At 45.2% G+C, this 21,827-nt stretch overlaps 4 protein-coding genes and 1 long non-coding RNA gene across 5 annotated transcripts in view; 2 read left to right on the top strand and 3 right to left on the bottom strand.

Moving 5' to 3' along the window:
* Positions 1 to 1,353, bottom strand: part of LOC107833972 (uncharacterized) — a 5,522-nt gene extending 4,169 nt beyond the window's left edge. The window contains exon 1 of the long non-coding RNA XR_001659735.1: positions 1,221 to 1,353. This is a non-coding gene — a long non-coding RNA (uncharacterized LOC107833972). The remainder of the gene's footprint in view (positions 1 to 1,220) is intronic.
* The window catches only part of rbmx2 (RNA binding motif protein X-linked 2), an 8,749-nt gene extending 5,689 nt beyond the window's left edge, over positions 1 to 3,060 (top strand). The window contains exons 3-6 of the mRNA XM_007578750.2: positions 1,845 to 1,896; positions 1,967 to 2,096; positions 2,174 to 2,357; positions 2,445 to 3,060. Coding sequence (XP_007578812.1) covers positions 1,845 to 1,896; positions 1,967 to 2,096; positions 2,174 to 2,357; positions 2,445 to 2,872 — 794 coding nt within the window. The 3' untranslated portion in view covers positions 2,873 to 3,060. The remainder of the gene's footprint in view (positions 1 to 1,844; positions 1,897 to 1,966; positions 2,097 to 2,173; positions 2,358 to 2,444) is intronic.
* A 193-nt stretch (positions 3,061 to 3,253) lies between these two features.
* Positions 3,254 to 8,754, bottom strand: siah2l (seven in absentia homolog 2 (Drosophila)-like). Its single transcript, XM_007578749.2, has 3 exons — positions 8,212 to 8,754; positions 7,219 to 7,398; positions 3,254 to 5,697 (listed from the first exon to the last, which is right to left on the bottom strand). The coding sequence occupies exons 1-3, from the start codon at positions 8,641 to 8,643 to the stop codon at positions 5,326 to 5,328; spliced, it is 984 nt and encodes a 327-aa protein (XP_007578811.1). The 5' UTR covers positions 8,644 to 8,754; the 3' UTR covers positions 3,254 to 5,325.
* A 201-nt stretch (positions 8,755 to 8,955) lies between these two features.
* LOC103156647 (neuronal acetylcholine receptor subunit alpha-10-like) lies at positions 8,956 to 17,965 on the top strand. The gene is made up of 6 exons (XM_016664502.1): positions 8,956 to 10,774; positions 13,314 to 13,459; positions 13,527 to 13,681; positions 13,905 to 14,151; positions 14,222 to 14,507; positions 16,668 to 17,965. Exons 1-6 carry the CDS (start codon positions 10,723 to 10,725, stop codon positions 17,321 to 17,323), a joined length of 1,542 nt encoding a protein of 513 aa, XP_016519988.1. The 5' UTR covers positions 8,956 to 10,722; the 3' UTR covers positions 17,324 to 17,965.
* A 3,546-nt stretch (positions 17,966 to 21,511) lies between these two features.
* Positions 21,512 to 21,827, bottom strand: part of LOC103156646 (olfactory receptor 181-like) — a gene marked incomplete at its 3' end in the record, with an annotated part of 1,132 nt that continues 816 nt past the window's right edge. Inside the window, exon 2 of the mRNA XM_016664498.1 lies at positions 21,512 to 21,799. Within this exon, the coding sequence (XP_016519984.1) occupies positions 21,512 to 21,799 (288 nt within the window). The remainder of the gene's footprint in view (positions 21,800 to 21,827) is intronic.

The following is a 21,827-nucleotide window of genomic DNA, read 5'->3' as shown; positions in this document are numbered from 1 at the left end:
TGTGCGGATAGCATAGGGTTCACCTTCTCCTAAGATGACCTGCCTTGGAGCTAATGCCTTGGAACAGTTGTAGCCCAACTTCACATTCTAGCTGTGGGGGGATCTCATTCACTATTACCTTGAGATGATCCCATTGCCTTGCCATTTCACAGGAAGGAATGTGAGAGCAGTTAACCGGTATACAGTCTTTAGTGTAAGCAGGAGGGAGTTCAATTATGTCTCAAGAGTTGTATCCTCTCACCTTGAGACCTGAGACACGCACGCTTGGCACAACTGCATCCTTACCAAGCATTGTACTAAATTTTAACCTTACTGGGGTTGCTTTAGCTTTGAGATCGTTAGACACATCATGGTCAATGAACACTGTATCACTTTGGGTGTCCAAGAGTGCATAAACAAGCCTTTCTTTACTTGGTTGTTGCTCTGAAGAAACCCATACTGGTACGATCATAGAGGTGCTTATACATTGTTCATTGGTTCTTGCATTGAGAGACAGGGTTGTTGCAGTCTGTTCTGTGCTCATTTGAAATTGGTTTGTCTGTGATTTGTCGTTGTCATAGTTAAAGTCATGCAGGCAGGTAGGGTGTTTTTTCTTGCATATTTCACATACATATGTCTGTAACGACAGTCCTTTAAACCCAGACACGGCGCAAGACACCCATAACAAAGTCTTTTGTCTTTTATGTATTTCCTTCGTTCCTCGAGTGGTTTGTCTTTGAACTGAGGGCAACTGTGAAGTTTGTGTCCGTTGTCTTGACAGAGCATGCATGTTGGTTTAACATTTGACCTTTGTTTTGTGCCTTCTGTTTCTGTTACCACTTGCGTATGGAGAACACTGGAGATGGGCCTTTTTTCTTTCTGGTTAACTTTGCTGGTTATTTTGGTGAAGTCTGTTGAGTGAAAAGCCTGAAATGACGTAATTGGATTACACACAATCTCAGCTTCAGTGGACATGAACTCAGTAAAGTGCCTTAAACTTGGAAACTTCCCATTTTCTTTCATGTACTGAGTAGCCTGACGATTCCACCTTGCAGCTGCCCAGTTTGGTAATACAGTATAATGCGAACACAACAGGGCTGGAACCGTACCGTTCCGTACTGTACCATTCCGTGCGAAAGCGCCTTTAGTGGTTTTAACCTTTTACCTTAACCTATAAACCTTACTTTATGTAATAACATTAAATTTACAATTAACTAACTATTAATAACTAACTAATTAACTAACATTTCTATATTACAAATTAACTAAAATGTATTCCAACTGTTTCAACTGTTCGACAGTTAATCAAATATTAACACCATTTCATATCGAAACATAAACATCACGTTTAATAAATACAATACTCTTGTCAAAACACCCTCCTTGTTCCCTTATCAACTGAGCGCTAATCAATTAATTGTCTGGACCTTAATTGAACTATTCCCTAGTTATCTCCCCTCAACCGTGACTCGTATGCTCGCTCACTCTCTGCACTATGTCCAAAACAACCAACCATCAGTTACCGTCAGAAGTTTGTGTAGATCGCCTAGCAACCTTGTCCCCGCAAAAACCCTCTTTAAATCAAAACATCGGTCAAAAGGCAACGAACAACATCTGGCCAAATGAGGAAACAACAACAACCAAAAAAAAAAAAAAAAAATCAAATATATATATTTATCAATAGTCATTTACAAGACATTAAAATAGGAATAATTGTAATTAGTGCAGTTAGCTTTGACTGTTTCAGTCCTCTGTATTTCTGTTCAGGTCCAGACAGGAAGTGATGTCACAGGGTGTGAATGATGACCTACACTGTGTGTGATCAGTTGTGTGTGTGTGTGTATGTGTGTGTTGTGGTCTTGCAGGTGGGTTTCCCTACGAGCTGACAGAGGGCGACCTCATCTGCGTCTTTTCCCAGTAAGTCCCACTCACTCTGACCTCCAGAGGTCGTCCTGCTAGCATGGCGCTAAAGCTACGTTCCAATCAGGTACGGCGAGATTGTCAACATCAACCTGGTGAGAGACAAGAAGACGGGCAAGTCCAAAGGCTTCTGCTTCGTCTGCTATGAGGACCAGAGGAGTACCATCCTAGCTGTGGACAACTTCAACGGCATTAAGGTGAGCGTGCTGAGAAGCCCCGCCCCCTGCTGAGAGGCCCCACCCCCTGCTGGTATTGACTTGCTTCTGGGCTCCAGATCAAGGGGCGGACCATCCGGGTGGACCATGTGAAGAACTACCGTCCTCCCAAAGACCACGAAGACATTGATGACATCACCAAGCGTCTCAGAGAAGACGGCTGCGCACCCACTGAACCTGCTGCTGCCGCCCCGTCCGAGGAAGACGAGCAGCAGGACATCCCCGTGAAGAAAGCCAAGAAGGGTGAGGTCATTTCCTGCTGACAAGAAACTCCCGACCCAAAACCAGATGCCTCTTAATTTCTTCTTTTGCTGTTTTCATTTCCCTCAGAAAAGAAAGAGAAGAAGAAGAAAAAGAAAGAGAAGAAGGAAAAGAAGAAGAAGAAGAGCAGAGAGTCGTCTTCCTCGACCGATTCGTCTCCTCGTCCTCCTGCTGCCATCCGGGTCAAAGAGGAGAAACAGGACGCCGCCTATGACAAGTACAACCACCAGGGGGTGCCGGAAAGAGGGAGGGACAGAGAGGACACGGACAGAGAGATATACAGAAGAGAGGACAGAGACAACAGGGATAGAAGGAGAGACGACAGAGAGACGGAAAGGAAGGCGAGAGACGTCAGGGACAGAGAGGCGGACAGAAGGAGAGACGATGGTAGAAGAGAGGACAGGAGAGAGGAAGACAGAGAGGACAGATGGAGAGACAGAGAGGACAGCCGAAGAAGAGACAGAGACACCAGGAGACGAGAGACGGAGCGTAGATGAAGACGATGGTTGCTGAAACCGGAGCAGAAGCTCGTTTAAGTTTCTCTTCAAACATGTTTCCTGTGATGTCACTTCCTGCTGCTGTTGTAGCTGCATGGCGTCCAGCCACCAGGAGGCGCTGGCCTGAAACCGCAGCAGTTAAAAAACAGACTTTTACAGATCAATTTAATAAAAAAAATAAAATGCTGGCTGAAACTTTCATTTCTGAGAAACATTTGAAGTTAAATAGAAGAAAAAGCAGCTGCAAAAAGCTGAGTCCCTGGTTACTATGGTGGTTCCCTCCTTTTCTGAGTCACTGATCCAGACCTGGTTCTGATCCGGGTTTATCCAGACAGAACCAAATGTTTCTGAGGCAAAAAATAATAGAAGCAAATAAAATAATTGGTTATTCACTCTTTTATTTGGTTACAACATCTGAAGAAGGTGAATCTACCTCCAGACAGCAAACAGTAGAAATAATTTCTCCACACATTTTTCTGTAGGGTGTTTTAATCAGAATAAAGCGTGTGGGCAGGCTTAAGGAAACAGGAAGTGTCATTTTGAATCAACAGGAAGTCAGTGTTAGATGTCACGCCAACTTAATTGTATTTCAGTTGCAAGTGAAAAAGTTCTGATAAATCCTGATTATTGCACTAAGCATCCAGGCTAACACTAATGCTAACACTGTTAGCATCTCTCCAGGTTCTACAACATGCTTGCAAACCAAACCGGGGCGGTTCTGAGGTCAGACCTGAACATTTAATGTCCATCTGGGATCAATTAAAACTTTTTTTTAACCTGAATTGGCTCCCATTAGAGAAAACATAGTAACAACAGATGAGATCAGTTTATGTGAATAAACCTAAAACATTTTTAGTTTTAATCATTAAAACTTCCCGATAGTATAGCATGCTGGCTGTTTAGCTTTAAATCATGATCTGATTTACTGATTGATTTATTTTCAGCTACAGCTGCCACAAGGTGGAAGTACTGACACAAAAACTGCTGAAAATTTTACAGATGAATGTTGTATCGGTATAATTTTCATCGAAGTTGAGCACAGCTCAAAACATTCAGCGGTTTTTAGGGTTTAACCTGTTAAATGCCAGCTTAGACACCTGATATCAGTTTTTATTTAAAAATAGAGAAAAATAAGTTATTTTCCATAAGGAATGTTTGGAGGGATCCAGACGAGACTTGGACCTGTCTGATCCGATTTTATTTAGATTATCTCAGTGAAGACTGGACTCCAGACGACTCCGGTCCCAGTCCGGACCAGCACACTGATCCAGAACCAGTTTAACCAAATCACAGACCAACTAAAAGACGGTGTTTATGTTCAACATCTGAAGCTCATCTCATGAGTCAGAAATTTATTTGGAATCTAACAGCTAGCATGCTAACGATGCTAAGCTAGTCTCAGCCAGTGGAACCCGACAGTGTAATGGTGGATGGAGCATCAGGCAGGTTTTATTTCTTATTGATGTATTTGTGATGTTTTACATTCATATGTTGATTGAAGGTGTCTGTGAGATTGAACTACCTGGAATGATTTAAAGGGCCGGAGGCTTTCTCTGGCCTCAGCTGGAAATTTAAAGGTTCTAATAATGAAAAAAGTTGATGTTTCTTCTTCTGCTCACATAAACTGATCTTTATAGTAGCTTTACATATTCTAAGCTTGAACTTTGACCCCAAATCTGCAGATTCTGCTGAACCAGCGTGTCCTGAGCTGCAGTCAGGGTCCAGTTCCCGGCATCTGAGGGGTGCTGGAGGAGTTCTGAGGTATCTTCCTGCTGCAGTCATTAGTGAACCCGGACTGTTTGTGTTCTGGTTCTGTAGAGCTGAGCAGTACTCCGGGTCCTGTGGGTCTCATCAGAACTTCAGCAGCACAGAAAGAGGGCAGCGGTAGAAAAGTAAGGCTGTGGTGGCAGATTGGACTGTTCGCTGCTGGATCAGAACCAGCAACCTCCCAACCCCTGGGTCAGTCCGGTTCAGCTCAAGAGCCCTTCAGAACGAAATCACGTTCTGTTGGGTTATTCTACTGATCCAGAACCAGCGGTTCTGATTCTGCAGTCAGTTCTGGTTCTCCTCTAAAAGCTGAAGGGAAACACCAGAACCGGCACAGGTTCCTTCCCCCAGCTGGCCCATAGGAGAACTTCTGCAGGAACCAGTTGATGATGTGGAAGTTCTGCCAACAGAAGGTCAAAGGTCATGTGACCGACCCCAGTCAGAGTTATCTCTGACTGGGCTCCAGATCCGAACCCTGGAGAAGCGGACCATCAACCCAGAAGGTTCTGCCAGCTGGACAGGTCCAACAAACTGAAACGGTTCTGTCTCTGAGCTAGACAATGTTCTGATCCACAGATCACTGACCAGAACCAGAACCAGACCCAACAGAACATTTATTTCAACAGTTTTTATCAGACCCGATCTGGACCGGGTCGTGTCGGTACCGGGTCGGTACCGCGCCATCCTCAGCACATGGAGATGGTGACGTTGATGCCCAGGTTGCCGTTGTCGGCGAATAAGTGAGCAACGGACGTGTCGAACACCAGGCAGTCGCTGTTCAAGATGGCCGCCGCCACGCCGTCGTGGATGGAGCGCGGCGTGGCCTCCCAGGTGAGGCGGCGCCGGTTCCCATTGAGCTCCAGGCGGTAGGCGAAGTTCTGGGCCTGCTTGCGGGCGCCGATGAGCAGAACCACGGCAAAGAACTGCTGGTGGCCCTCGAACTTCTCCTGCTTCTCCAGAACCAGCATGAAGTGGTGGCTGAAGCACGACTGCATCATGACCCAGTCCACGGCGCCGGGCAGCGAGATGTCCGTCGCCAGGAACACGATGTCCTCGCCCTGTGGGAAGACAGCATGCTGACGTCTGACCTGCATCTCAGACACAACCACACACACACCCAGGGTGTGTGTGGTTGACCCTGACCCTCGAAAACTTAATTATATTGATAATTATGGATCGTTTTTTTTTATTATCGGACATACAACAGAACTGGTGATGTGACCTTTAACCTCTTGTCCAGTTTTCACTCAATAGCTGTGCAGGGTCTGCATCCTTCGAAGGACTGGTCTACGTAGGACGGGTCCTTCGAAGGCCGGGAAAAAACTAAGACCGGAAGAAAAGTATCTGTGGATTCGGACAGGTCTAGCCTTCACCAACTGTCTACTTTAATTATCAATCAAACCGATGTACTCTGCTTTGAAATACTTTATAAACCAAACATTTTTCAACCAGACATGTTTGAATAATACCGGTGCTTAACTCCCACTCATTGGGAAAAGCTAGAGGGAGTTTTTATAACAGTGTGCCAGGAGTTAGGCGTTTTCTCTCTGTGTACCAAACCTGGAGCGCCTGGCCAGCTGACAGCTGGCGAGGGCTGTTAACGCAGCGGTAGCAGACGGGTCCGAAAATGTCAGAGCAATATTGCAATTTGGTGATGTATTGATGAACCGAGCAGATATTTGAGATTTACACACTTACATTCTCGCCTAAAAATGTTGTACCAAATCACGTTGTGTCATTTAAAGTGTTATAAAGCTAAATAATTTGTCGCTATTCAACGCCATTGACCCTCTGCCTGAACGCCCAGTTGGAACCCGCAATGAATTATGGGATATCGTGGGCCGTGAAGGATACACTGGACCCATCCTTCAAATCTGGGGAAAAGAAGGACGCATTTGAAGGAGCCTTTGAATTCGGACAGGCCTTGTCGCCACGCTATGATGTAATTGGCCTACAAATCCGTCCTTCCAAGGATGCAGACCTTGAATTCGGACACAGCTCATGTTTTGATTTCAAAGTAGTTCTGAGGCAAAGTGGAGAAACCTCAAACTGCTGGTGCGCCATGAACCCAGCAGGCTGTTGCTAGGCAACCAAAGTCAGGGGGGATTTGAAACTGTCTGTTACCCTACAGGCTGTTGCTAGGCAATCAGAAAGTGAGAGTTAGTTGACCCAGGCTAAGCGGCTAAAGCCTACATCTCCCAGAATGCTGTACAGTTCGGGACCAAAGATCAGTGAAAATATTGAACATTCATTCAGATGTTTTATCTATTGATCATATATTGATCACGTCTTTAAAGCGTTTGTTATTGATTTATAGTCCAATCAGAACCAGTCGTCTGGGTTCTGATCAGAACCATCACAACCAGTTCTTACGAAAACCTGGGAATGTTTGCAGTTTTTTCCCCTCCATGAACTCAGAAGTTTACATGCCTCTGGTCAGAATCAGGATATCTGAAGGGAGATATTGATTAGTTTACTGATTGGTTATTCTGATGATTAACAGTTTCCAGGTGTTCAGTAGAACTAGTTCTGCTGGTTCTGACTGGACTCCAGACATGCGTGTATGTGTGTGTTCTGACCTGCAGTGTGGTGATGGACTTGTGTGTGTGCATCAGGTGTGGCATGACAGCCTCCAGAGGCCCCGCCCACTTGCAGGTGGCTCCAGGGCAGGGACAGGTGTACGGCCTGAACTCACACAGCTCCTCATGGTCGGCCTTCTGGCTGTGGTGAAGGACCAGCAGGCAGCCGGAACCAGAGTACTGCAGGGAAAGGGGAACAGGCCAGAACCGGGTCACAACCAGAAGAGAACCAGAACTGGATGTCTGGGTTTGACAGCTGAGAACAAGTTCTGGTTCTGCTGCTTAAAAATAAAAAGTGAGTTTTTCCAACCAGATCACATTTTAATAGATTTCTTTTCCCCTCACTTTCTTTTCTAAAAACAAATAAATAATGTAAAATATAGTTAAAAACTGTTTTTTATTTCTGAGCCAGAAGTTTGATTATCAGAATAAAATCTAAATTTTAGCAGAATAAAGACAATTTTACCAGAAAAAACAACATGAAACTATAAAAAAACGCTTTTTTTAATGAGAAAAATCTCCTAGAGTTAAGAGGACACACTTCTGATGCTGATGTGTAGAACCAGAACCCAGATCAGGTCAGAGGTCAGGACTCAGATTTCAGTCCAATCCACTTCAACTTTAATGTGTCTGTAACAGAACCAGAGACGGCAGGTTCTGTTACACTGAGCGGCAGAACCTGACCCAAAAAGCTCCAGAACCAGATCAACATTGAATTAATAATATTTATTCCAAATAAGAATCACACTGAACCCTGTCTCTGGTTCCTGAGGGACCAGAACCAGAACCAGACTCCTCCGCTCTGACCACCTGAATGTCTCATTCCTGGTTCTGTTTCTGGACCAGAACCGGACGGGTACAGACTCTAGCTTTGTTTTGGTTCAGAAGGAATCCCCATGACGTCACCCGACGCGCGCGCATGCAGTGGAAACGTCGAGCGGAGTAATCGGTGTCTCCCGGCCCAGCCCGCCTCGGACCGGTCCGGTGCCTTACTTTGCAGGGGAATGGCAACGTGGAGGCCACCTTCTCCATGGCCAGGTTCCGGATGCTGGGGCTGAGCGGGCCGCGGCAGGTCGGGCAGCAGCTCAGCTTCTGGCGGCATGGGTTGCAGACCAGGTGACCCGCCTGGCACTGCAGGATGGGCGGCAGGACGTAGTCGAAGCACACCGGGCACTCGAACAGCGCCGTCAGCTCCGGGGACTGACCGGGGAGAGCCGCGGCATGCGGCAGCGAACCGGCGGAGGATGCGGCGGCGGAACCCGAGCCGGGGACGGAGCCCACACCGGCGGTAGCTGCCACTGCTGCGGCCGCGGCGGCGGCAGCGGCGGCGGCGGCAGAAGCTGTGCCTCCGGAGCCTCCGTGCTTTCCCCCACCTGCTTTACCGGCTCCCAGTCCTCCACCTCCGGCTGAGGACGGGCGGCTCATTGCGTCCTGCTGTGGTCCGGTCCAGTCAGCGGCCCAGCGGGCGGTACCGTCATTTACTATTTACGACCGGACGTCCCTCCGGGCCGCGGAGACACAACATGGCGGCGGTTAGTTTGTATTAGTTTGCATCTTGAGCCGGACACTACCATTGGTTGGATCAGTTTGAAGTGACGGTCCGCTCAGCCAATGAGAGAGAAGGGGCGTGGCATTACATAATGTTCAGAAGTGAAAGAACACATAACGTCCCATATAATTTATCAAGCAATTACATTCAAATCTACTTATTTCTTAAGCATTAAATCAAAGTAAAACTTTATATCATATAAACATTTAACTGAAACATGAATACTTAGAAATCATTAATCCTATTTGGTCAATTCAGAAATACTTTATTGATCCCAAAGGAAAATTAAATGTTATAGATGTTATAACGCAAATCATTCAGTGAGGGGCAGGAACAGCCTCCTGTAGCAGTCTGTATTACAGTGCTCCTCTGACACTTCTGACTTAGAGTACTTCTTTACACCATTACCTCCAGAGGTTCTCCAGACCAGAACCAGAACCGTCCGGAACAGAACCAAAACCAGAATCAAGGACCTGAAGAGGCTAAACAACCCGATGAAGAATGCTGATTATGTTCTGGTTCTGCTGTTGTTCTGGTTGTGTTCCGGTTCTGGTGCTGCTGCCCATCAGATCAGAGGCAGTATTCATTTATCATCATCGTGCAAGACAGCAAACTAGATTTAAAAATAACAACTCTAGAAGGCATAGCAAATAAATCAATATTAATAAATCAATATATAAATATTAGAAACACCCAAAAGCAACCTGTGACCTTTGACCTGCAGCCTGGTAACCCTAACCCAGCAGCTGAACCTGATCCCGCTGATGTAAAAGTCTCTGGCGCCCCCTGCTGGACACTCAGCTGACGTCACATACTCCGTACCTCAGCAGCTGGGAAACTGGATCAGAACCTTCAGCTGGTTCTGGTTCTGGTTCTGTTCACAGCAGGAATCTTTGATCTTCTGCTCTCATGAAAATATTTTTCTTTTGTTTTTCTATTTTAACATTTTAATGGAGGAATATTAAATCAGTTAAGTTTCTGTGGAAACCCAGCAGAGCTGATCCTGACCAGCAGGGGGCGACAGTACAGAGGAAAAAACTTCACTTTAACAAGAAAAAACCTCCAGCAGAACCACAACCGGGTCGGTACCAGAGACCGTCTGACCCGACTGGAGATTTGACAGAGCAGAAGAACTGAACCAGGAGAACTTTCTATAAAAAGTTAACAGCAGGAGACAGAAAACGATTAGGCGATGGCAGCATCATGACTGCTGATGCCCCGCCTCCAGGAGGGAATCAGCCAATCGGAACACAGAGCAGGTGTAGAAATAACTGAGGAAACAAAAAGTTAAGAGCTGGAATAACAGCAGATAATGCAGACTGGAGAGCAGTAGGAGAAAAAGTCAGCTTGTCTTCCTGCTTCACCACATTTTGACAAACCTCTGCAGACTTTGACTGTGACAGGTAGGTTCTACAAGAAGTCCCGCCTCCAGAGCTGCATGATGAGCATGTTGCTGGGTTTCCTTAGAAACTTTTAATCTCATCTGAACAATGAATTTAGCTTTCTGCACTGATGACCAGGATCAATTGGAATGAATAGATAAATTAACTGAACTGATGAACTGAACTGATCTGAACTGAGAATGCTCAGACAAAAATCTTCACCATATTGAATCGGTTCATCTGATTCAATCGTGAAACAGATGAACTGCAGTCTATCTTCTGGTTCCTTTAACTGGATCAAAGAGGAACTGACTGATGGAGTTTTGGGTCAGCAGAACCAGACCTGGTTCTGTGGAGAGAACCAGGTCTGTCCTCCAGGGACAGTGGATGGTGTCCTGCAGAGTTTTGTCCTAACATTGTGCAGAGCAGGTGGAGCACTAACGACTGCTCATACATCAGAGACCAGAGCTCTACTGCACACGCTCAGACCTTCATCACCATCCTCTGCCTCAGCCCCTCCCCTCCCTCTCCTCCTCAAGCTGGACCCACTCCATCTATCGGATCAGAACCAGGATGGAGCTCTGCTGCAGAACCTCGGCCGTCCTGCTGCTGCTGCTGCTTCCAGGTAAGAACAGTTTAATGTGGGTCTGCGCTCGGGTTGGACCAGAACCAGAACCGGATCCTCTACTGGTACTGGCTTCTAAACTGTGACACAACGTTCTGATGCTTTATTCTGAGAACAGAGCCGGTTCTGCGGAGGTTCTGGACGAGTCCATCACGTCCCACCTGAAGGACAGAAGTCAGGACCTTTACAGACTGGTTCTAGTTCTGGTTCTGCTGGGCAGTGAGACGTAGTGGAACAACCTGAACAGCCTGAGGTAGAGGTTGTAAACAGTCAGAGTGAGGCAGAACCTCCTGGTCCGGTCCAGATTCCAGCAGCTTCTGAAGCATCAGAGCAGAACTTCAGCAGAACTTTTTCTCATCAGAACCAGAACCTTCAATCTGGGCTCACTGAGTTGATCCAGCAGAACCAGAACCAGAACCAGAACCTGTCTGGAGGTTCTCCACATCCTCTCTGGTTACATTTATTCAGTTCTATCTGGCTGCTTTGGTTTTCTGTGACCCGGTTCTGGTCCACTAGTCCTCTGGACCTGAACCTTCCAAGTAGCAGAGCTTAATGAGCCGAGTTCTTCTGGTTCTGGTGGGTTCTGCTCCAGTGTGGGTGGATCTTAGCCCAGCTGGTGATCCGGTGGAGGCAGCATCATGCTGAGGGGGAAGCCGCTTATGGACATCTATTGTTTTACTGGATGATCGAATCATAAGAAAAATCATAAACGACCAGAACACTCCAGTCCCACAGTTCATCAAATGAGCTTTATTATTATTTATTACTATTATTAATGATATAATAATAACAGTATTTATTATATTAATATTATTATTAAATATTATGATTAATAATAGTAATTATTATTATTATTGTAATCCAGTGATGATGATGGATTATTATGGGATGCTAACGGCTGAGGTCCGCCCAGGTTAGCATTAGCTTGGTGTCTAGATCATTTCAGAACCAGATAATCGGACCTGGACCCGCCGTCTGTCCATCCAGCAGAACCAGAGTTTCCTCCTCAGTTCAGACAGAAACAGGAAGTTGGTTCTGGTGATTTCATTGGACCCAGGATTGTTTCTCTGAAGCTGAAGAAAGAAGCGACAGACAGAGCCTCTGATCAGACTCGCCCACTGCGCCTGCTGCTCCCGGCCCTCTTCACGCCTCCTGACGCATCAGATTCATCCAGTTCCCCTTAATGAGTAGATAAATAAAATGTTTCTTTAAGTTATTGGTAATTGTTGGGTGAAAGTTGTGACTTGAGGACTAATCGTGATGTTGATTTGTGAGGCCTCACCTGATTGGTTCCCCTAAAGTCAGCTGAACCAATCAGACGTTGGGGTTTATTAATGAGGCAGCAGCAAATACTTCATGATGTAATGCAGCACAAATAAATGTTTATGGTGACTTTGATCTGTATCTGATTCAGATTGTGATTTGGTCCTTAGATTTAAAGCGCACGCTGAGTAATAAAGGTTAGAAATGAGGTAAACAGAGGGAAGTTGAGCAGGAAGTTGATCTAATCTGGAGGTAAATAACCCCAGAGGCAAGACGGCCGCCAGAGAGAATCAGCCTAAACAAGGTAAATATTTAGCCCAGAGAGACATGGGAGGCGTCCTGTCTCAGATTATCTCCCAGACGCGCTAAAGGCCGCCAGGTTCTGACAAACAGCCCCAGCTGGTGCAGATGGTGGGCCAGAACCGGGCCAGAACCAGGTCCAGTAAGCATGTCCATGTTTGTCCAGAGCAGCAGTGTCTCCTGTCCTCAGGAATCTGAAGGTCAGCGCTGCAGCAGCTGCTCCTTTTTAGTTCAGCGAGCTGCTGCTCAACTCAATGAAACATGAATCGGACCAGAACCGGGTCGAACAAGAACCCAGTTCAGTTCCAACAGCCACAGAGACTCACTGGGTTTTATTCCTGTTTCCATCAGAACCACAGCAGATTCATTCATATTCTAGTTATAATTCATCTGGACCTCATTTCATTGGAACCCAGCAGCTTTGGGCTCACAACAGAACCTCAGCAGGCCCACCTGGTTCTGCTGCTGGTACTGGATTTTATTCCTGATTTATGGATCTGCAGTTTCCCGCAACCCTTATGAGGAAGTTCCTCTGATCAGACGGGGAGACGGGAAGAACTGGAGATCAGGTTCTGATGGATCACCTGCAGGGGTCTCTCATCTGATTGGTCTGCAGCTGCAGGCATCCAACCAATAAAAACATAACACAGAAATGTGAACTCATAAAAAGAATGCTAAACAACTTTAATTTCTAAAAGAGTTGAATCAGATTCTGATCCTGTTCCTGATTAATGAGTGGATTAGTGTAATCCTGCTGTTCCAGATTAAGGCTGAGGTGATGATAAGGTTAATTAAGGTGGGAATGCATCAGCTGCAACAGGAAGCGCTGCGGATTAGAAAAGATTGACGATCAGATCAGAGGACAGAAACTCCTGGAAACAAGTTTAACGTTTGAAAAGAGAAATAAAAGAAACATGAGAAAAAGTTATAAACCAAGCCTTTGAGCATGACTAATCCAGAGTAATCCGGTCTGCAGGGTGTTTCTCGGCCCATGGCCGCTTCGCCCAGAAGCTGCTCAACAACCTTTTCTCCAACTACACCAACGCTCTGCGGCCGGTGGACGACACTGACCATGTCATCAACGTCACGCTGCAGATCACTCTGTCCCAGATCATCGACATGGTAACCACGCCGCCGCCATCTGCACACGCTCGGCGGCTCCCCAACTTCACTGCTCCATTCTCTGCAGGACGAGCGGAACCAGATCCTGACCACCTACCTGTGGGTCCGCCAGGTGTGGATGGACGCCTTCCTGAGCTGGAGGAGTGACGAGTACGACGGCCTGGACGCCATACGCATCCCTAGCAACTATGTCTGGAGGCCTGATATCGTGCTCTACAACAGGTGGATGGGGCTACTGTAGATGGGCGGGGCTACTGCAGGGGCAGGAATAGAGGGTGGGTCTACTGTAGGATGGATAGTGCTTGTGGTCTTCAGGCCCTGGTTTCCTCCAGGTTTAACCCTTCCTTGTCTTTAGTGTGGATGATGAGTTCTGCATGTGGAAGGAGTTACATTATGTGGGCGGGGCTTGAAATTTCCTTGAGGTTTAACCCTCACCTCTCCGCAGTGCGGACGATGAGTTCTCCAGCTCCATGGAGACCAACGTGGTGCTGCGTAACGACGGCCAGGTGACGTGGGACCAGCCGGCCATCACTAAGAGCTCGTGTTCGGTGGACGTGGCGTTTTTCCCTTTTGACGTTCAGCAATGCCACCTGACCTTCGGTTCCTGGACCCACAACGGGAACCAGATGGACCTGTTCAACGCATTGGACAGCGCCGACCTGGCCGACTTCGTCCCCAACGTGGAGTGGGAGGTGAGAGGTCACCGGCCAGGTCGCCTGCTGCCCGGCTTGCTGTGACCAACCTCTGACCCCTGTCCCGTAGGTTCTGCGCATGCCGGCCAAGAAGAACGTGATCCTGTATGGCTGCTGCTCGGACCCATACCCGGACATCACCTTCACGCTGCACCTGAAGCGCCGCGCCTCCTTCTACATCTTCAACCTGCTGCTGCCCTGCATGATGATCTCCTTCCTGGCGCCGCTGGGCTTCTACCTACCAGCCGACTCGGGCGAGAAGGTGTCGCTGGGCGTGACGGTGCTGCTGGCCCTCACCGTTTTCCAGCTGCTGGTGGCTGAGAGCATGCCGCCGTCTGAGAGCGTCCCACTGATCGGTGAGGAGTTTCCTTTGTCCTGAACCTCAGCAGAGAACAAACGTCTCTGACTGCAGGATTCAACATGCCTGCTATCAAACATCAACATAAAACACAATTAAGATGGATTACCTTTGCTTCCAATTAAAGGCACATTAATGACTCCATCATTCAATATCCTAAGCATAGATATATAATATTAGATTAGTGCAGATGAATGATGACTCAGCAAAACTAACTTAGAGATATCTGGAATTCTGACTCGTCATAATTTGCTATGTCTTCTAATGAAGTAGATATATTTAATCTAGATGGTTTTTCTATTCCAGATATGTTGAATTAACATTCTGACTAGTCAGGAAACGTCACTGATAATTATTCTGTCAAAATGCCCCAGATTTACATAGCATTTTAAAGTTATTAAAAGTCAAACAATTTTTTAAGTTGTTCGACAGCAGCACTTTTATCTCTTCTAAGCCATTTAAGTTCGTTTGTGTTTTTTGGAAAGAATAAGCAGTAAATTCTTTGCGGGCTTAAGCAGCCGTCGCTTAGATAACTAGAATGTAATTACAGATAAAACTGTTTTAATGTTAAAACTGCCTGCCATACAAGAAAAAGAAGTATGTTGCGGTGTTTTATTCAGAAATTATCTCAGGTAGAAATGTTAATATTTCTCTCTGGTTTTTATATCTGCAGGAGAAATAAATATGAAAATTAATGTGATGCAGTGAGATTATGTACATTTCTATGATTCTTTATTAGATAAAAAACTGTTTTTTTAATCTAATTTTTAACAACAGCCTGCAGCTTGTTGTTAAAGCTGCAGGCAGATGAAGCTGATGCTGCATCCAGGCAGAGAGTTAATGTCAGCTTGTAACAATAAAACAGCTGAGTTTAATCACATTAATAATCACATTATTACCACTAACTACCACATTATTATAGGTCAGAATCAATTGTACAGAACAGAGATGCTGCAGTTTTATCTGATAAACCTGCCTGGAGGCATAAAGTTATTTTCTTACTGAATCCTGAAATTTCTCTGAGGGAAGTTTTAATGAGCAGCAGCGTTTCAGTCCGACTCCAAGGAGGAAACGGCTTCCAGATAAATGGATAAAGCCTCCAGCACTGCTCTGCTGGGGGGCAAAGGCGTCGCTCCTAATTAAAGGATTTAGATTCCTGGCTGGGATCCACATCAGGTCGCTCCATCAGAGCAGAACCAGGAAAAGTTTAAATCCTGCTGAGTCAGCAGATCAGCCATAATGACTGTGGCAGAGCAATCAGCAGGAAGCCGGCGGGTCGATGCTTCCTGTCAGCGAATCCACCAATCACCGCTCAGGATCCGCCGATCCATTCAGCACCGGGTAGCTCCAGCAGCAGCAGCTTTAAATCTTCACACACACACCGAGTCACACACACATGCACAAAGTCTCACACACACATCGAGTCACACACACACTGAGGAGGGAAAAGAAAAGGAGCAGGCTGAAGTCAGGAACCGGTTCAAACTTAATAAATATTCAGCTTTAGTAAATACATGTCTTTTTGACCTTGTTTTTTTTTACCTTGTTGCCATGGTGATGGCCATATGGATGAAATAGGAAAAATAATCTGTTTGTCAGTTAGCTTTGGTCAGGGTTGGTTCTGTTTAAAGGGGCAGTATCACGTAAAGTCAGCTTTCATCATGTTCTAATGTTTTCCCTGATGTGCTGGTTTGATTCTTTCATGTGTGAGAAATCCTTTAATCTCCATGGCAACCATTCAGCTGAGAAAAATGCCTGGGTGGACCTAGCCCCGCCTTGAAGGCACAGCTCCTCCCCCGATCAGCTCCTTCAGACTAGCCAGCAGCAATTAGTAAACAGCTGGTGGAACTACTGAGCTCATTTGGGAGCTACTTCTCAGAGCAACGCTGGTAAAAACCTTAAATTGTTAATAGAGGAGCCATATTGGGATGACTTCCTGGAGGCGGAGCTTCAGAGAGAGGAGGAAATTCTTAAAGAGACAGAGGCCCAATTTCAGGGCGTTAAGTAAGGAAGTAGCATTTCTTTTAAGTTATACTTAATATTTTTATAACAATTGCTGAGCTATAAAATGGCACTATGTGCCTGGAAGACATGGTACCAGCCCTTTAAGTCTGACTTGGTTTTGAGTCCAGATGGTAACCCGTCTGTGTCCCACCAGGGAAGTACTACATCGCTACCATGACGATGGTCACCGCCTCCACCGCTCTCACCATCTTCATCATGAATATCCACCACTGCGGCCCCGAGGCCCGGCCTGTCCCAAAGTGGGCGGAGCTCCTCGTCCTCAACTTCCTGGCCCGGATCTGCTTCGTCAGCGAGGTGGGGGCCAGCTGCCTGGGGGGGGCGCCGTCCAGGAAGCAGCCACTGTCCCGGCAGGAGTCCCACAGCCGGTCTGACGACAGAGGAAGAGGAGCCAGCTGGGACGTCAACGGGCGGGCCTGGGGGGTGCGGGGTGAGGAAGAGGAGGGTCCCGGGGGGCAGGAAGAGGGGGGTCAGCAGGCAGGAGGGCAGGAAGCGGTGTGGAAGGAGGATCTGCTGGTCACCATCGATCACTCCGAGGAGAGAGAGGCAGAGCAGCCAGCCAGCGGGGCGACCCAGAGGGAGATCCGGGTCAGAACCAGGTGTGTGTGCCAGCACCAGCGGCTGCTGCAGAGCGTGGAGTCCATCGCCGGGTCATACCAGGACCAGCGCACCGCCCAGCGCCGCGTCGCCGAGTGGAGGAAGGTTGCCAAGGTCATGGACCGCTTCTTCATGTGGCTCTTCTTCATCATGTTCTTCTTCATGAGCGTCCTGATTCTGGGCAAGGCCGTCTGATGGATCCGACCAGAATATCTGGACGGATCCGCCTTGAGCAGCGCCACCTCCACTCTGCCGAGGTTTCTCACCTTTACAGCTCATTAAGTTTGAAGTTTTTCACCATGTTTTGCTTAGTGACCTTTGAAACCAAACAGAACCAAGCAGAATCTTATCCCAGAACCTTCAGATGAAGTCTGGTTTTCTGGAAGTGAAGAATACAGTCAGATTAAAATATTTGAAGCAATAATGTGTAGATATTTGAGCCAGGAGAACCTGGGTCCGGTTCCCTGCAGGTCCAAATGGCTCGGTTGGTTCTAGCTGGGTAATCTGCCGAGTCATTCATGGACCTGAGAACTTCCAGAACTTCCTCATGTTTGTTGATGATGTTTAGCTTCAGAGGCTTTTCATTCTGATTCTTGAAACATTAAATGGCAACAGATTATCCGTTAATCTGATCATTTAGTGCTTTATTAAGGACATAAAATCATCTAAAGTCCTAAAACCTGGGAGCTTTATTTTGGACCGGGGTCGGTTCTGATTCTTTTACATTTTATCCACTTTATAAACCAACACTGCATGAGTCACTCACTGTTCAGTAAGTATAATCAATCAGCTGAATCTGTGATTGTATTGATTTACAATAAATGATATTTATAATTATTCCCTGCCTCTGATTTTAATCTGTGACCCAATGAACTCTGGACCAAACGTGTTCGGTTCAGAACCGAGATCCAGAACTGGAGGACTGCAGCGCCCTCTGGGGGATGACATATGAGTCACCCCCTGAAAGCATAAAATAAATAGAAGACAAAGCTAAACTAGAACTGCAAGCAGATATATTGGGTTCCTGGCCCAAATCGGCAAGTCCTTCCTCTCCACAGCCCCCACCTACAACCCACCTGCACACCCCACCACATGCTTCCCGTGGGCCTCATCATCGCCGGCGCTCTGTGTGCATTGACCAAATCGGCAATTTTCCAAAATGGATTTTAATCCCACAAGGTTTCAAATGCAGGACAGTCCTGAAGATAAATGCACTGATCCACCCAATGTGAGCTAAACTGTGTCTCTCGTCACTTCCTTCAGGGAACAGGCCAGTGTTGTATTTGAAGAGGATTTAATGCGAAAAAGTATGAAACTGAAACGAGACAAAACAGAAAAATACAAATCATACTACAGTCGAATAAACATTACTTTATATAGATTTGATGGCTTAAACAATTAATTTAAACTTGAAATTCCCCATAGATGAAGTTAGACAAGAGGTAAGTATGTTGAAGTTCAGACATATTGCTGGCCAAGATAAATGTTTGGATCCATTACTACACTATAGAGGAAAAATACACTGCTCAAAAAAATAAAGGGAACAGTCAAATAACACATCCTAGATCTGAATGAATGAAATATTCTCATTGAATACTTTGTTCTGTACAAAGTTGAATGTGCTGACAACAAAATCACACAAAAATCATCAATGGAAATTAAATTTATTAACCAATGGAGGCCTGGATTTGGAGCCACACACAAAATTAAAGTGAAATGTTCCCTTTATTGATTTGAGCAGTATATTTGTCAGTTGATCAAAAATTAATTTCAAGACACTTCACAAGAAAAAAAAACTGTAAACAAATGTACCGAAAAGAACCATAATAATATGTTGTTATAATATGATGCATTCAGGCAGCACTGCATGGAATAGGCCTAAGATGCCTGTTGTACCCAATGCATGTGGGTGGGTAGCTCAAGGAGGGGACCTGCCAGGTGGGGCGAGGAACCCATTATATTGGCTTGCAGTTCTAATCTGAAATAATTAAATATTTCAATTTTTAATATCAAAGATAATCTGTCTAAATGTAAAAAATGCAGTTTTAAAACCATAATTAAAGAAAGGCCCGATCAGAACCAGAACTTTTGTGAAACAGCAGAACAAGCTGCTCCGATCTGAAGAAGTTGAACAACAGAAATAAAATTTTTCCATCAGTCTGGAAATGCTTACAGAACCGTTTCTGAGGTTTTGGTCTCCAGAAAACCTGAGTCAGAACCATGATCCACACCTGGACCGGTGGAGAGGCCAACCAACCATAACCACTCCATCAATGACCCAGAACAATGAATCTCCATGACAACCACCAGACCAGTTATATCCAAACGTTAGACATTTGTCATTAAAATCGTTTTCCTCCTGCAGGGCTCGTCTCTGTATTTGGGCCCAGGTTGAAGCAGTCTCACTAATAATATTAATATTCATGCATCAGATATGGATTTATATCTGGAAGATTTAATATTGTAAACCTGCTAAAGATTGATAAACAGGACACTAAAAGGTTCATGCTGTTTATCTGATCAAAAGAAAAAAAGAATTTCATGTAAACTCCAGAGAGCAGTGACAAATGGCGGCCAGCAGAGGGCGCCAGAGTCCTGCAGATAAAATAAACCGGGACGTCATTGTGAAGGTTCTCCGCTTTGAGTTCATTGATCAGTTCACTTTACAGGACAAACAGGGAATCATTCATTCCCTCAACATCTGATCTGACATTGAGTCTGACATCCACATGAACCGGGTCAGTACCGTCCAGGTCCAGTGGCGTCCAGGTCCAGAACTGTTCTGTTCAGTTTCTTTCAACCTCGTCTGATTATCCACAGGAAACCAGCAAGTTGCTACCAGAGCAACCAGTGGAGAGAACCAGAACCAGGACCAGGACTAGAACCAGAGCAAAACCAGGACCAGAACCAGAACAAAACCCGAACCAGGACCAGAACCAGAACAAAACCCGAACCAGGACCAGAACCAGAACAAAACCAGGACCAGGACTAGAACCAGAACAAAACAAAACCAAGACCAGGACCAAGTTTATCTTAAGGAGATAAATAAAGGTGCAGAAGTTAATTAGACTGTAACATGCACAGTGTGCTGCGGCTGCACAACTAATGCATATGCGGCTCGGCTGCTGCAAAGCTTTAAACTTAACTCACACTGCGGTTTTAGCACTGCAGCTGGAAGACTTTAGCCTCCCATGGTCTCAGCGGGATGCCCAGGAGGACCGCGGCAGATGTCACGGTCAGATATCTGTCTGTTTTGGGGAAGCGAAACCACACAAAAACATTTCAAGACGTCCAACCCTAACCCTACCCTATAAATGGATTAACACAACATTGCATTCTCTTTAGTTTTCTCTGTTCTGTATGTAATGGAGACTGAATTTAAAGACGCCATTTGAACCAAAGGTTTGGAATGCGCCTCTGACCCAGAAGGGCTCCAAATTCATCCGGTCCGTATTTCTTCAACACGCTGTCAACTCCTGGTCAGAAAGACACATTTAGTTCAGAGTCCATGGGATGATTTTCAGAAAGGATTTTATTGATTGATTGATTTTAGTTGCCTCTGCGATGAACTCTTTGCGTAAAGTCTATAATGTCTGCTCATGTGAACCAGTCAATTATAACCTGTCAAAATGAAGGTCAGGCTTGAAATTTTTCCATCATTTTTATAAAAGAAAATTGGTGAAATGTGGAAAATAGTCCGTTATCGAGACCCCTGCTCAAATGAATACTTTTACAGGCCGCACTTTTCAGTTCTTTATTTGTAAAAAATATTTTGAATGATGGATAGTTTTCTTTCTACTTCACAACTGTATTCCACTTATTGTTGGTCTTTCACATTAAATTCATTAAATATGTTTGTGGTTATAATGTGGAAAATACAGAAAAGCTCAATGAGTCTGAACACTTTTTCCAGCTATTGATTTTGTATTGCTTGGTAATAAAGGTACATTTCAAAGAAAAAAGTTTATTTTTCAAACGCTTCTAAGAATATGAAATGAAATAAAATGAAATTTTATTCGAACATGATACAAATATAAAAATAAAATAGTGCACAGTACACAGTATAAAGATAAAAAAAATACTGTGTTAAAAAACATGAATATTTTTATAAATCTGATTAATTTGTGATTAATTACGAGTCAGCTACAAACACTCATCAGATTAAAAGAGATTAAACATTTTAAGATATATACATCCTTAATGAGCACATTTCTGTTAACATGAAGTCTCATTATTATTATTCTAGATGCAAAGCATAAATTCACTGCATCAAAATTAATTTCTAAAGACAATGAAAAATTCACAGTAAAAAACACACATCCTAAGAGTTGGAAGTCAGGTTTTATTGGGTATACAAGAAAAATAAAGTCTGTGCCACTATTTGTTATTTTTTAATTGAAAACATTGATGTGTCTTAATTTTTTCAGATAAAAAGTTACGTATTTCTTTTGACTGGACACCATAGATAATAGTGTTGAGGCTTCCAGGTACAACAAAAAACAGAATGGTGAGGATTTTTCTGTAATATGAGTACTGAGGGAATCGATGCAGAGCAATAACACTAAAACCACTGAACAACAAAATCAGGTAGACAACCAGGTGAGTGCTGCAAGTTTTTAAGGCTTTTTTCTTCATTGATTTGTTCCTACTTGTCAGACATATCACAGCAATCTTCCCATAGGTTAGAACAATGCAGCCA

Source organism: Poecilia formosa, unplaced genomic scaffold (genome assembly GCF_000485575.1).
Source record: "Poecilia formosa unplaced genomic scaffold, Poecilia_formosa-5.1.2 Scaffold490, whole genome shotgun sequence".
NCBI lineage: Eukaryota > Metazoa > Chordata > Actinopteri > Cyprinodontiformes > Poeciliidae > Poecilia > Poecilia formosa.
The sequence above is the reverse complement of the archived record's forward strand: the minus strand, read 5'-3'. Positions and strand labels throughout refer to the sequence as shown.

Coding starts and splice junctions, on each gene's coding strand:
- LOC103156647 (XM_016664502.1), top strand. CDS start 10,723: ATGGAGCTCTGCTGCAGAACCTCGGCCGTCCTGCTGCTGCTGCTGCTT. Junction 13,460..13,526: donor TGTCCCAGATCATCGACATG/GTAACCACGCCG, acceptor CATTCTCTGCAG/GACGAGCGGAACCAGATCCT. Junction 14,152..14,221: donor TCCCCAACGTGGAGTGGGAG/GTGAGAGGTCAC, acceptor CCTGTCCCGTAG/GTTCTGCGCATGCCGGCCAA.
- siah2l (XM_007578749.2), bottom strand. CDS start 8,643: ATGAGCCGCCCGTCCTCAGCCGGAGGTGGAGGACTGGGAGCCGGTAAA. Junction 7,399..8,211: donor CGTTGCCATTCCCCTGCAAA/GTAAGGCACCGG, acceptor CTTTCCCTGCAG/TACTCTGGTTCCGGCTGCCT. Junction 5,698..7,218: donor AGTCCATCACCACACTGCAG/GTCAGAACACAC, acceptor GTCTTCCCACAG/GGCGAGGACATCGTGTTCCT.